This window comes from Dendrobates tinctorius, unplaced genomic scaffold (genome assembly GCF_039654945.1).
Source record: "Dendrobates tinctorius isolate UK_male_01 unplaced genomic scaffold, ASM3965494v1 ptg000062l, whole genome shotgun sequence".
Lineage (NCBI taxonomy): Eukaryota > Metazoa > Chordata > Amphibia > Anura > Dendrobatidae > Dendrobates > Dendrobates tinctorius.
The window spans coordinates 19737608-19751991 of NW_027361730.1; the positions used below are offsets into that span (position 1 = coordinate 19737608).

At 41.7% G+C, this 14384-nt stretch overlaps 1 protein-coding gene across 5 annotated transcripts in view; it reads right to left on the reverse strand.

Moving 5' to 3' along the window:
- Positions 1-14384, reverse strand: part of LOC141092973 (uncharacterized) — a 137320-nt gene that overhangs the window by 30949 nt on the left and 91987 nt on the right. For all 5 annotated transcript variants that reach the window (XM_073579355.1, XM_073579353.1, XM_073579354.1 and 2 more), the window contains exon 10: positions 5094-5205. In XM_073579355.1, coding sequence (XP_073435456.1) covers positions 5094-5205 — 112 coding nt within the window. The remainder of the gene's footprint in view (positions 1-5093; positions 5206-14384) is intronic.

Consider the following 14384-nt stretch of genomic DNA (forward strand, 5'->3'; position numbering starts at 1 on the left):
GAAAAAATTTCAAGCATTGTGAAATTTAAAAAAAACAACTAAAAATGTTGCAATTTTTTTTGGAGTTTTGCTTACAGTGTTCATTGCAAATTAACCAGTTAAGGACCAGGTGAGTTTTTGCTTTTGAACTTTCCTTTTTTCCTCCCCTTATGCCAAGAGCCACTACTTTTTTTTCTGTTGACATTGCAGTATGAGGTCTTGTTTTCTGCGGGACGAGTTGTACTTTTGAATGACACCATCCATTTTATCACATGATGTAGTGGAAAATTGGAAACATATTCCTAGTATGGTCAAATAGCAAAAAGAAAAAAAAAAGCGTAATTCTGCGCTTTATTTACAGCGTTTGATCACGCAGATACCAAACATGTATAGTTTGTTTTATTTAAGTGATGTAAAAAAAAAAAATAATAATTTTCCGACAGTTGTAACATTTTAAATTTTTGGTATATGAAGCTGTGTAGGGGCTTGTTTTTTGCGCCCCAAAGCCATTGTTTTAATTGATATAATTTTGAGGTAGATACTATGTTTGGATCGTTCCGCCGTTTACCTATCGGTTTCATTTATTTTATATTTTGATAGACTGACTTTTACAAACGCAGCAATACCAAATGTGTATTTTTAAAGAAGTAAAAATGGGGTGATTTCAACTTTTTAAAAAATTTCTTCATTTTTTCACTTTTTTCTTTACTTTTCACTATATTTGTGAGTCTCCGTAGGGAACTCGAAGATGCGATCATCTGATCGCTTGTGCTATATAGCAAACATCACAGTCTCCTATGAACACCAACTACAGGAGAACGGTCACAACAAACACGATGGTCTTCAGCACATGTACTGTATGTCATATGCTGTTAAGGGGTTAAAACAACCTAGCAAAATGATTCTTCTGGTCAGTACAATTAATGTGATAGCAAACATACATAGGATAAGAAAAATTCTGAACTTTCTATAAAGAAAAAAAAAAGATGTAGTTACTTACCGGTAACGGGATTTCTCAGAGCCCACAACGGCACCACTGAGAGAGAGGGGATCCGCCCTCCAAGGAAAGGAAACTTACAGATAAAAAGGGCAGTACCTCTTTCCACATCAGTTGTTTACAGAGCACGAGAGGACCTCCAGGTTAATAACACAATATTCAACATTACTATGAAGGTTAACTGGAACACCATGTGACTATATATAAATAACAAAAGAAAAAGGGTGCACACCCACACGAGAAGGGAGGGAATGTACGGGTGCCGTCATGGGCTATGAGAAATCCCGTTACCAGTAAGTAACTACGTCTTTCTCCTTCCCTCATGACTACACCACGGAAAGAATTGCATAGAAATGTATCATTAGGGAGGGACCACTGCTTCCAGAACCCTTCTTCCAAAAGTAAGGTTTGAAGAATAGGCTAGCTAAAGCCGATAGTGATCAAAGAATGTAGAGGGGGAAGATCACGTAGAAGCTCTAAACATCTGATGAGGCACCAGCTCTTTCAGTCCAGGAGGCTGCCACTGCCCTCGTCGAATGAGCTTTCATTTTCTCTGGGGAGGCTTCTCCATGTGAGGAGTATGACAGAGTGATGGCATCTCTTATCCATCTTGCCGTAAATGTGCCTTTAGAAGCTTTTTGCCCCTTTCGAGGTCCCTGAAAGCACACAGAGCCCTATCCTTCCTGCACTCTTGTGTGGCCTCTAGGTGTTGTATTAGGCACATTCTGACATCTAGTGTATGTAAGTCCCTTTCTCCCTTGTTCTTGGGGTTGGAGCAAAAAGAAGGGAGGGAAATCTCCTGAGATCTATGGAATCAAGACACCACTTTTGGTAGGTAGGCTGGATCGGTTTTAAGAATAACGCTATCCTCCAAGATTTGTGTGAAGGGAGGGCCTGCAAATAATGCCTGGATGTTACTGACTTGAGGGACAGGATTCTCAGCAAGCATCTGCCAGGAGTTCGAAAGGAGGTTTGGTTAGGGCTGTAAGGAGGAAGTTTAAATCCCAAGGAGGAGGATTCTGAGTGAGGATGGATCTAGACCTAGCCGGTGCCTTGATGAATCTGGATATCCACCGATTCCTAGCCAGGGCGCAATTGTATAGCGCCCCTACTGATGTGACTTGAACCTTCAAAGAGCTTGTAGCTAGGGACTGTTCCAACCCCTTCTGTAGAAATTCTGAGATGTCTGTTATTGGAATCCCTCCTTCTAACCTGGAACCTGAAGATGAAAGGAACGTTCTCCATGTTTTCCCATAAAGTTTGGTGGTTACAGGTTTCCAACTTTGTAGCAACGTGGAGATTAAATTTGTCTAAAACCCTTTACCCCTCAGTAGAGCCCTCTTAAATTCCAAGCTGTCATGTGCAAGTCTGTTACCTGAGGATGAAGAACCGGTCCACGGGAAAGAAGGTCCGGAAGCACCCAGGGGTCGGAGATGGACATCATCTCCAGCCAAGAAAACCATGTCCTCTTAGGCCAGAAGGGGGCTATTAATATAAATTTTGCCCTGTCCTCCCAGATCTTCCTCGGAACCGCCGAAATTAGGGAAATTGGAGGAAAAGCATAGCCTAGATGGTGGTTCCATTGAATCATGAAGGCATCAAATGCTATGCGGTTACCTTTGGGGTCTATTGAGCAGAATGCATCTACTTTATTCTGACCATTGGTGAAAAGATCTATGGAAGGACATCCCCACATTTCTGGAATCTGATAGAACACTGACTGGTTTAGTTCCCATTGGCCCTGTCTCAGCTGGGTCCGACTCAGGAAGTTCACTCTGCGATTTTCTGTCCCTCTTATGTGAAGTGCAGAAAGAGACTCCAAGTTCCCCTCAGCTTACTTAAAAATGGACTTTGTTACTTTCATCAGAGGTCGGGACGGGGTTCCTCCCCGGTGATTTAATTATGCTACCACTACCCGGTTGTCTGAGAATACTCTTACATGGTGCCTTTGAAGAGTGTTCAAGAATTCTAAAACTTCACTGCCAATAGTTCCTTTTTACAGTGCTAAAGTAAAAAGTGCAACAGTGCTGAGTGCTACAGGGTACAAGGAGTTAATCAAATAAATAAGCTTTGTAAACCAGTAGTATAAAGTGCTGCGCTGCAATTTTAAAAGTATAACAAACACATTGAAAGCTGGTATAAAGTAAACCTAAAATATACAGGGACTTCTAATACCTGAGATATAACCGTGCTCCAGGTCTCTACGCGCGTTTCGGCGCTTGCCTTCTTCTGGGGGGCGTTACTTTAGCACTGCAGCACTTTTTGTATTATTGCACTTGTTACAAACAGCATATTGTTGCACCGTGTTATACACAGCATATTGTTGTGCTGTGTTATTTTTTTGTGCAATACATTTGGCACTTAAGCACAACATTTTTTTTTGTTATGGAATTTTATTAGGTTTTCAATTTTTCACTATTTTTTTTGTGCTGTGCATTAAGGGTATAATTTGTTATCTTAAATCACTTTGTTATATGGTATATTTATATTTGTGGTTTCTTTCCTTATTCCTGAATTATACATGTAATTTTATTATACGTGCTCCTTACAGATCAGCTGTTTAGCATTTATATTTTTCAATTTATTTTTTAATTAATTGTTTCAATAAAAATGTTTAATAATTTTATTTAAACATATTGTTGTCTTCATAGCATGAAAAATATTATTTGGAGGATTTTACAGTCTGCACCTCGTGGTGCTCCTGCTCGCTCATGACCGAAGGGAAGACTGCCAGAGCTTTCTCAGAAGCACTCTCCTAGAGCTTTCTGGCGGTAAATAAGCAACTGGCACTCCCCTCCGGAACACTGGCTGATTCAAGCCCGGCATCAGTTTTTTTCGTTTTTTTACATATAGCTGCCTGGACGCCCGCAACCCAGAAAAGGACGTGTGCATGCACCGACTGGATTCCCAGTCATGCCTTGGAGTGCGCCGCGTCCCTGCGCGTGCGCACTGGAACTCAGAAGTTTTGGTTCATGCTTCTCACCAGCGCCGGGCTGCCTGCCGAGAAGGCGGTGAGGATCCAAGGAGAGGAATCAAATCCACAGATGCCATCTTCTCTGCTGCCTCTCCTCGCACACCCTAGAGGCTTACTGACTCCAGCGGTGGCACCTCGGGACACCGTCTTAACTGAGGCAGGGAAACCCCCGCTGCCTGAATCGGTGTGTTTGGGCCTGGCATTCCACGACGATTCTTCTCTTCTGGCACTTAGGTATGCCTTCCCTTTACAGGTACTGTAGGTTCCCCGTCAAGGACAGGAAACCAACTGATGCGGGCGAGAGGCACCACTCTTATCTGTAGGTTTCCTGTCCTTGAGGGGCAGATCCCCTCTCTATCCATGGTGCCATCATGGGGAGGAAGAAGAAAAATGGGTTTGTCCCCATTTTCTGGGACCCAAACATAACATTACTTTTCCGTCGATGGAGATATACTTTTTTATGTGCAAAGCTGTAGTTTTTATTGCTACCATTTTGGGGTACATGTTTTGATAATTTTGGATTGGATTCACTGGCCAACGTACTGTGACCACAAAGCGACAATTGTGCCATTTTAATTTTTTAGGACAGACTTTTATGGGCATGGTGATACTGCATAAACTTTCTTTAAATTCAGATAGTAAAATGAGGTAAGGCTCAAATGTATTTTTTAAAATTTGTATCTAAATTACAGTACTTTTCACAAGTTTTTAGTATTAAACTTGAACTTTTATATACTGTAATACAGCAGGCACCTGGATGCCTTGACAAGCCATCGGGAGGGTATTTGTGGGGTGAGAGGGGGGCAGCGAAAGCTATTAGTATTAGCGAATAGGCTCCCTAGTGAGATTTTGCCATTTTTTTGCGAATGTCAGAGATTGGCAGAGGCATTTAAGTGGGTAACCGGGAGGTACCAGGGGTATAAAAAACAAAAATGTTAGCATTTGTGTAATAAGTGCTTACTAGTGTATGTTCCAAGGATAATATTCACATCGTATGATCTGAGTGCATCTTCTTTTGGGTAAGGACTCGTTATTGGAGGAGTTGGGGGTGGTTTGGTCCATTGTAAATAAGCTTTGTTTAATACTAACATTTTCAACAAATACCAGATTAAAATAAAAATTAAGATATATGTAAACACTCACCTGTTCCTTAGCACAATAGCCACATAACATGCGTGAAGCCAGCTCCATTTCATGGTTTTCCGCTTCATCATGGCAACCATCACATGGGTAAGCCTTCCCACAGCATGGGAACCTTTCATAAAAAAGAAAAAGCAGGGAGAATGTGATGCTTTATTACGTGCCGCATATGAAGCACACATTGTAGGAATTAGGACTTACTGGGAGTAAGATTTATAGTAGAAACGTTAATATGTGTTAATTGGGATTTCCACTTTCATAAGAGTAATTCCCAAACGATTGTATAGTGTAAAAGAAACAAAGGCAGTAATCCCCCTACCTGGGTCCACAGCTGGCTCTCCACCACTACAGCGCACATCACTGCTGGAGCCAATCACTGTGCGTTTACACTTACAATAATTGGCTGCATAAATGAAGGAAAAACCTAATAAAAATGCTATGGTTTATCATTAATCATGCCATCACTATCAAAAACCCTTATTCAGCACCCATCACCTACGTATGAAAATTGAACTGTACCTTCTCTGCAAAAATACTAATTATAGATGCTTCAAAAAGAATGTAATTGACATTCATAGTGACAGTAACACACAATGCAATGATGTCTAGTGAATGGCAAGGGAGAAGGACTGGAGAGAGACAATGTGCAAAATAGGATCTTATCTGGGTAACAATGTTAAAAGAATTGCACAATTGAGCTCACCTGGTCAGGTTGTGTACATACGTAAGGGGAAGGAACTAACTTCCTCCGTGAAGGGTCCGGAACCGACAGGACTGTAAAAAGCTTGAGACTCCAGACCGTACTCTGTGTTTGCAAAAAGGGGGTGCGAGTGACCATACAGTTCGGGCCTGTGAGGTAAAATCAGCTGAGAGGTGTCTGGGCAGAGCAGAGCCTGGGACGGCAGCGCGCTTTGACAGGAGACCGTCGACTAAATACCGCTCAGACACCGCTGTCCCAGCCGACATCACTGCCCTCGCTGAGACCGGCGCTGACACAGCCGACAAGTGATAGATAAATATGAACTGCCGAGATTTCCTTTGATGTTAGTCAATTACAGTCATATGTAAAAGTTTGGGCACCCCTATTAATGTTAACCTTTTTTCTTTATAACAATTTTGGTTTTTGCAACAGCTATTTCAGTTTCATATATCTAATAACTGATGGACTCAGTTATATTTCTGGATTCAAATGAGGTTTATTGTACTAACAGAAAATGTGCAATCTGCATTTAAACAAAATTTGACCGGTGCAAAAGTATGGGCACCCTTATCATTTTCTTGATTTCAACACTCCTAACTACTTTTTACTGACTTCCTGAAGCACTAAATTGGTTTTGTAACCTCATTGAGCTTTGAACTTCATAGCCAGGTGTATCAAATCATGAGAAAAGGTATTTAAAGTGGCCACTTGCAAGTAGTTCTCCTATTTGATTCTCCTATGAAGAGTGGCATCATGGGCTCCTCAAAACAACTCTCAAATGATCTAAAAACAAAGATTATTCAACATAGCTTTTCAGGGGAAGGATACAAAAAGTTGTCTCAGAGATTTAACCTGTCAGTTTCCACTGTGAGGAACATAGTAAGGAAATGGAAGAACACAGGTACAGTTCTTGTTAAGCCCAGAAGTGGCAGGCCAAGAAAAATATCAGAAAGGCAGAGAAGAAGAATGGTGAGAACAGTCAAGGACAATCCACAGACCACCTCCAAAGAGCTGCTGCATCATCTTGCTGCAGATGGTGTCACTGTGCATCGGTCAACAATACAGCGCACTTTGCACAAGGAGAAGCTGTATGGGAGAGTGATGCAAAAGAAGCCGTTTCTGCAAGCACGCCACAAACAGAGTCGCCTGAGGTATGCAAAAGCACATTTGGACAAGCCAGATACATTTTGGAAGAAGGTCCTGTGGACTGATGAAACAAAGATTGAGTTGTTTGGTCATACAAAAAGGCGTTATGCATGCACTGTATTGTTGACCGATGCACAGTGACACCATCTGCAGCAAGATGATGCTGCAGGTCTTTGGAGGTGGTCTGTGGATTGTCCTTGACTGTTCTCACCATTCTTCTTCTCTGCCTTTCTGATATTTTTCTTGGCCTGCCACTTCTGGGCTTAACAAGAAATGTACTTGTGTTCTTCCATTTCCTTACTATGTTCCTCACAGTGGAAACTGACAGGATAAATCTCTGAGACAACTTTTTGTATCCTTCCCCTGAAAAGCTATGTTGAATAATCTTTGTTTTCAGATCATTTGAGAGTTGTTTTGAGGAGCCCATGATGCCACTCTTCATAGGAGAATCAAATAGGAGAACTACTTGCAAGTGGCCACTTTAACCCCTTCACTACCAAGGGTGGTTTGCACGTTAACTACCGGGCCAATTTTTACAATTCTGACCACTGTACCTTTATGAGGTCATAACTCTGGAACGCTTTCATGGATCCTGGTGATTCTGACATTGTTTTCTCGTGACATATTGTACTTCATGTTCGTGGTAAAATTGCATTCAAATAACTTGCGTTTATTTGTGAAAAAAATGGAAATTTGGCGAAAATTTTGAATATTTCGCAATTTTCCAACTTTGAATTTTTATGCCCTTAAATCACAGCGATACGGCACACAAAAAACTTAATACATAACATTTCCCACATGTTTACTTTACATCAGCACAATTTTGCAACCAAAATTTTTTTTTGCTAGGAAGTTATAAGGGTTAACATTTGACCAGCGATTTCTCATTTTTGCAACACCATTTTATTTTTAGGGACCACTTCACATTTGAAGCCACTTTGAGGGGTCTATATGATAGAAAATACCCAAAAGTGACACCATTCTAAAAACTGCACCCCTCAAGGTGCTTAAAACCACATTCAAGAAGTTTATTAACCCTTTAGGTGCGTCACAGGAATTTTTTGAATATTAAAAAAAAATGAACATTTAACTTTTTTTCACAAAAAAAATACTTCAGGTTCAATTTTCTTTATTTTACCAAGGGTAACAGGAGAAATTGGACTGCAAAAGTTATTGTGCAATTTGTCCTGACTACGCTGATACCTGATATGTGGGGGGGAACCACTGTTTCGGCGCATGGCAGAGCTCAGAATGGAAGGAGCGCCGTTTGACTTTTTCAATGCAAAATTGGCTGGAATTCAGATCGGACGCCATGTCACGTTTGGCGAGCCCCTGATGTACCTAAACAGTGGAAACCCCCCCAAGTGACCCCATTTTGGAAACTAGACCCCCCAAGGAACTTATCTAGATATGTGGTGAGAACTTTGAACCCACAAGGGCTTCACAGAAGTTTATAACGTACAGCGGTACAATTAAAAAATCATATTTTTTCCACAAAAATGATCTTTTCACCCACAATTTTTATTTTTCCAAGGGTAACAGGACCCTAAAAGTTTTTGTGCAATTTGTCCTGAGTACGCTGATACCCCATATGTGGGTGTAAATGACTATTTGGGCGCATAGCAGAGCTCGGAAGGGAAGCAGCGCCATTTGACGTTTTTGGCTAGAATTGAGATCGGACACCATGTCGCGATTGGAAAACCCCTGATGTACCAAAACAGTGGAAACCCCCCACAAATGACACCATTTTGGAATCTAGACCCCCCAAGGAACTTATCTAGATGTGTGGTGAGAACTTTGAACCCCCAAGGGCTTCACAGAAGTTTATAACGTACAGCAGTACAATTAAAAAATCATATTTTTTCCACAAAAATGATCTTTTCACCCTCAATTCTTATTTTTCCAAAAGTAACAGGACCCTAAAAGATATTGTGCAATTTATCCTGAGTACGCAGATACCCCACATGTGGGTGTAAACCACTATTTGGGCGTATGGCAGAGCTCGGAAGGGAAGCAGCGCCATTTGACGTTTTTGGCTGGAATTGAGATCGGACACCATGTCGCATTAGGAAAGCCCCTGATGTACCAAAACAGTAGAAACCCCCCACAAATGACACCATTTTGGAAACTAGACCCCCCAAGGAACTTATCTAGATGTGTGGTGAGCACTTTGAACCCCCCAGTGCTTCACTGAAGTTTATAACGTCCGGGCGTGAAAATAAAAAAATCGTATTTTTTCCACAAACATGATCTTTTAGTCCCCATTTTTTTATTTTCCCAAGGGTAACAGGAGAAATTGGACCCCAAAAGTTGTTGTCCAATTTGTCCTGAGTACGCTGATACCTCATATGTGGGAGAAAACTACTGTATGGGCACACGTCGGGGCTCGGAAGGGAAGTAGTGACGTTTTGGAATGCAGACTTTGATGGAATGGTCTGCGGGTGTCATGTTGCGTTTGGAGAGCCCCTGATGTACCTAAACAGTGGAAACCCCCCACAAGTGACCCCATTTTGGAAACTAGACCCCCTAATGAACTTATCTAGATGTGTGGTGAGCACTTTGAACCCCCCCAGTGCTTCACAGAAGTTTATAACGACCGGGCGTGAAAATAAAAAAATCGTATTTTTTCCACAAACATGATCTTTTAGTCCCCATTTTTTTATTTTCCCAAGGGTAACAGGAGAAATTGGACCCCAAAAGTTGTTGTCCAATTTGTCCTGAGTACGCTGATACCTCATATGTGGGAGAAAACTACTGTATGGGCACACGTCGGGGCTCGGAAGGGAAGTAGTGACGTTTTGGAATGCAGACTTTGATGGAATGGTCTGCGGGTGTCATGTTGCGTTTGGAGAGCCCCTGATGTACCTAAACAGTGGAAACCCCCCACAAGTGACCCCATTTTGGAAACTAGACCCCTTAATGAACTTATCTAGATGTGTGGTGAGCACTTTGAACCCCCCAGTGCTTCACAGAAGTTTATAACGACCGGGCGTGAAAATAAAAATATCGTATTTTTTCAACAAACATCTTTTAGTCCCCATTTTTTTTATTTTCCCAAGGGTAACAGGAGAAATTGGACCCCAAAAGTTGTTGTCCAATTTGTCCTGAGTACGCTGATATCTCATATGTGGGAGAAAACTACTGTATGGGCACACGTCGGGGCTCGGAAGGGAAGTAGTGACGTTTTGGAATGCAGACTTTGATGGATTGGTATGCGGGTGTCATGTGCGTTTGGAGAGCCCCTGATGTACCTAAACTATTGAAACTCCCCACAAGTGACCCCATTTTGGAAACTAGACCCCCCCACGGAGCTTATCTAGATGTGTGGAGAGCACTTTGAACCCCCAAGTGCTTCACAGAAGTTTATAACGCCTGGGCGTGAAAATAAAAAAAACATTTTTTTCCGCAAAATTATATTTTTGCCCCCAGTTTTTTATTTTCCTAAGGGTAACAGGAGAAATTGGACCCCAAAAGTTGTTTTGTAATTTGTCCTGAGTAGGCTGATACCCTACATGTGGGGGTAAAACACTGTTTGGGCACATGGCAGAGCTTGGAAGGGAAGGAGCACCATTTGACTTTTTCAACGCAGAATTGGCTGGAATTGAGATCAGACGCCATGTTGCCTTTGGAGAGCACCTGATGTGCCCAAACAGTGGAAACCCCCAATTATAACTCCAACCCTAACCTCAACACACCCCTAACCCTAATCTGAGCCCTAGCCCTAACCCTATCCCTAACCCTAACCCTAGCCCTAACCCTAGCCCTAACCCTAGCCCTAACCCTAACCCTAGCCTTAACCCTAGCCCTAGCCCTAACCCTAGCCCTAACCCTACCCTAACCCTAACCCTAGCGGGAAAATGGAAATAAATACATTTTCTTTTAGTTTTATTATTTTTCTCTAACTAAGGGGGTGATAACGGGGGGTTTGATTTACGATTTATGGCGGTTTTTATGTTTGGCGGCTGTCGCACGCTAAAAGACGCTTTTTATTGTAAAAATAGTTTTTGCATCACCACATATTGTGAGCTATAATTTTTCCATATTTTGACCCACCGAGTCATGTGAGGTCTTATTTTTTGCGGGACGAGTTGACGTTTTTATTGGTACCATTTTCGGGCACGTGACATTTTTTGATCGCTTTTTATTCCGATTTTTGGGATGCAGAATGAACAAAAACCAGCTTTTCATGAATTTCTTTTGGGGGGTGCGTTTACACCGTTCCGCGTGCGGTAAAATTGATAACGCGTTTTTATTCTTCGGGTCAGTACGGTTACAGCGATACCTCATTTAGGTCGTTTTTTTATGTTTTGTCGGTTTTTTGCAATGAAAACAATTTTATATAAAAAATAATTATTTTTGTATCGCTTTATTCTGCGAGCTATAACTTTTTTATTTTTTTGCGGATGATGCTGTCTGGTGGCTCGTTTTTTGCGGGACAAGATGACGTTTTCAGCGGTACCATGGATATTTATATGCGTCTTTTTGATCGCGCGTTATTGCACTTTTTGTTCGGTGGTATGATAATAAATCATTATTTTTTGCTTCGTTTTTTATTTTTATTTTTTAAGGGGTTCACTAAAGGGGTTAACTAATGGGACAGTTTTATAGGGCAGGTCATTACGGACGCGGCGATACCAAATATGTGTACTTTTATTGTTTTGGTTTTTTTTTATTTTCAAAAAATGGATTTATTGGGGAATATTTTTTTTTTTTTAACTAATTTATTTAGCGATTTTTTTTAAATTATTTTTAACACTTTTTTTTTTTTTTTTTTTTACTTTATAACCTTGTCCCAGGTGGGACATCACTGTCCTGTGACAGATCGCTGATCTGTCACATCACAGATCACTGTGACAGATCAGCGATCTGTCACAGGCACTGCTGCAGACTTCCTCATGCCTGCGCTTTGCAGGCACTGAGGAAGCCAGCTTCCTCAGGCCCCCGAAGGCCCCCGTCGCCATCTTGGATTCGGGGGCCTGGAGGAAGGGAGTCCCCCGCAGCAGCGCTGCACATTGCGCTGCCGTGGGGGGCTCAGGGAAGCACGGAGGGAGCCCCCTCCCTGCCGATGCTTCCCTTTAACCCCCGGTACACCGCGATCGCGTTTGATCGCGGTGTGCAAGGGGTTAACGTGTCGGGGGCGGTCCGTGACCGCCCCTGACACATTGTGCCGGGTGTCAGCTATGATAATTAGCTGACACTCGGCCGCGATCAGCGGCGCTCACCACGTGGGCGCCGCTGATCGCGATGACGTAATATTCCGTCCATGGTAATTAGGTCCATGGTCACATGGACGGAATATTACGTCAATTGTAGGTAAGGGGTTAAATACCTTTTCTCATGATTTGATACACCTGGCTATGAAGTTCAAAGCTCAATGAGGTTACAAAACCAATTTAGTGCTTCAGGAAGTCAGTAAAAAGTAGTTAGGAGTGTTCAAATCAAGAAAACGATAAGGGTGCCCATACTTTTGCACCGGTCAAATTTTGTTTAAATGCAGATTGCACATTTTCTGTTAGTACAATAAACCTCATTTGAATCCAGAAATATAACTGAGTCCATCAGTTATTAGATATATGAAACTGAAATAGCTGTTGCAAAAACCAAAATTGTTATAAAGAAAAAAGGTTAACATTAATAGGGGTGCCCAAACTTTTACATATGACTGTAAAGCATTATGTATTAGACCTCCTTCAGGATGTTAGGAAGGAAATCGATTCAGAAATATGGGAGGACTTGGTTACCAAAGACATTGGAGAAATATCTATCACCTCAATATATGGGATGTTGAGGGACATATTGAGGGAAGGGCAAAATATTTCACAAATGGGAAAAACATATACATGATGAAGAACTTGAGCATAAGATTCTGCGGGGCTGGGGATTGGTAAGAAAGCATATCATCAATGAACAATGGAGAGATAGTCAGTTCAGAATAATGCATAAAACAATATGTGGCTTCAATACACCTCCGACTCCGCAGAATCCTGATAGGCAGACAAGTTGCCCAAAATGTACAATGCCCACAACAGACACAGAACATGGATTGTGGTCATGTCCCAGGACACAAGAACTCTGGTTAAAAGTCCAGGATATGTATCTGAAGATATGTGGGATATGGGTAGAAGTAGATCCATTGTGTTGGTTGTTTCACTTTACGACGGGTAAAATAAGAGGGGGACGGCTACATGACTTGTTTCACACCATTGCAATGGTGACAAAACGTCTAATTCTGCAACACTGGCTAGCTAAAACACTCCCAGGGATAAAAGAGATCAAGGAAGGTTTAACATCGGTCTTATTTTTGGAAAAAAGAGAAACAGAAAGAAATAAAGATAAAATGACGAAAAAATTTTTTTAAAAAAGGAGGGTGTCACTGACCACCAGAGAAATTCAAGACTTAATGAGCGCCTTTGTGGATTCGGATTGGTATCTATTAGAGGATTTGAGTGGTAATCTGGGTAAACTGAAATGTGTTATATGAGCTATATAGAGGATAAGGTGGAGCTGGAGATAAGGTGTCTGATTTCAGTCAATGTGATCTATGAAAATATGGACGTAAGGGGGTTTGATAATTTTATATTTGTTACGTTTATTTTTGCTTCTATTCAGGCTTAGGTGATAAGCATGTTTAAATATGTTCTTTGTAACAATTCAATGCAATGTTTATAACTTGTAATATGCAACTTCAATACAAAATCAATAAAAAATGATGTTTCAAAAAAAAAAACAAAAATGTTATTGTACATCATTAAAAACAATAATAGAAAAAACAGACAATTGGAAAGCAGGCAGATGGGGTCTCTGGTGGTCTGAAACCAATGTGTTTCAACCTAGATGGTCTAAAGGGCCTGTCATGCTAAGCGATATCGCTAGCAATATCGCTATAACGTCACTGGTTTTTGTGACGTTATAGCGATATTGCTAGCGATATCGCTATGTCTGATACTTACCTCCGACCGCTCCCCCACTGGTTATCGCTGATCGCGCGAGAACGTCCTGGACTGTCGTCAGCTTCCTGCTGGGCTTCCTGCTGTGACGACAAGCGACGCGTGGATGCAGGCGGGAGGACGTCTTCATCGCCTCGTCTGACACGTAAGTAGCGACCCCTGACCCCTGCGATGTCGCTGGTGAGATCTGCCTGTGTGGCAGCTCACTAGCGACCACTTAGCAATGTACCAGCGATCCTGACCGCGTCATATCGCTGGTCGGGATCGCTGGTACATCGCTAAGTGTGACAGTACCTTTATTCATGGCTAACTGAAGACCACTACTGCTAGCTAGATATAACTCAAAGCCATGTGAAACACAGGTGTGCATTACACCAATTAGTGAGGTGAAAGGTTGTTATACCAAAAAGGTTGTTTTACCGTAGAAGATAGGATGAAGGATGCCAATCCAAATATAAATGGTTTATTCGTCCACGGGTTTCAAAGTATTCAACCACCTGG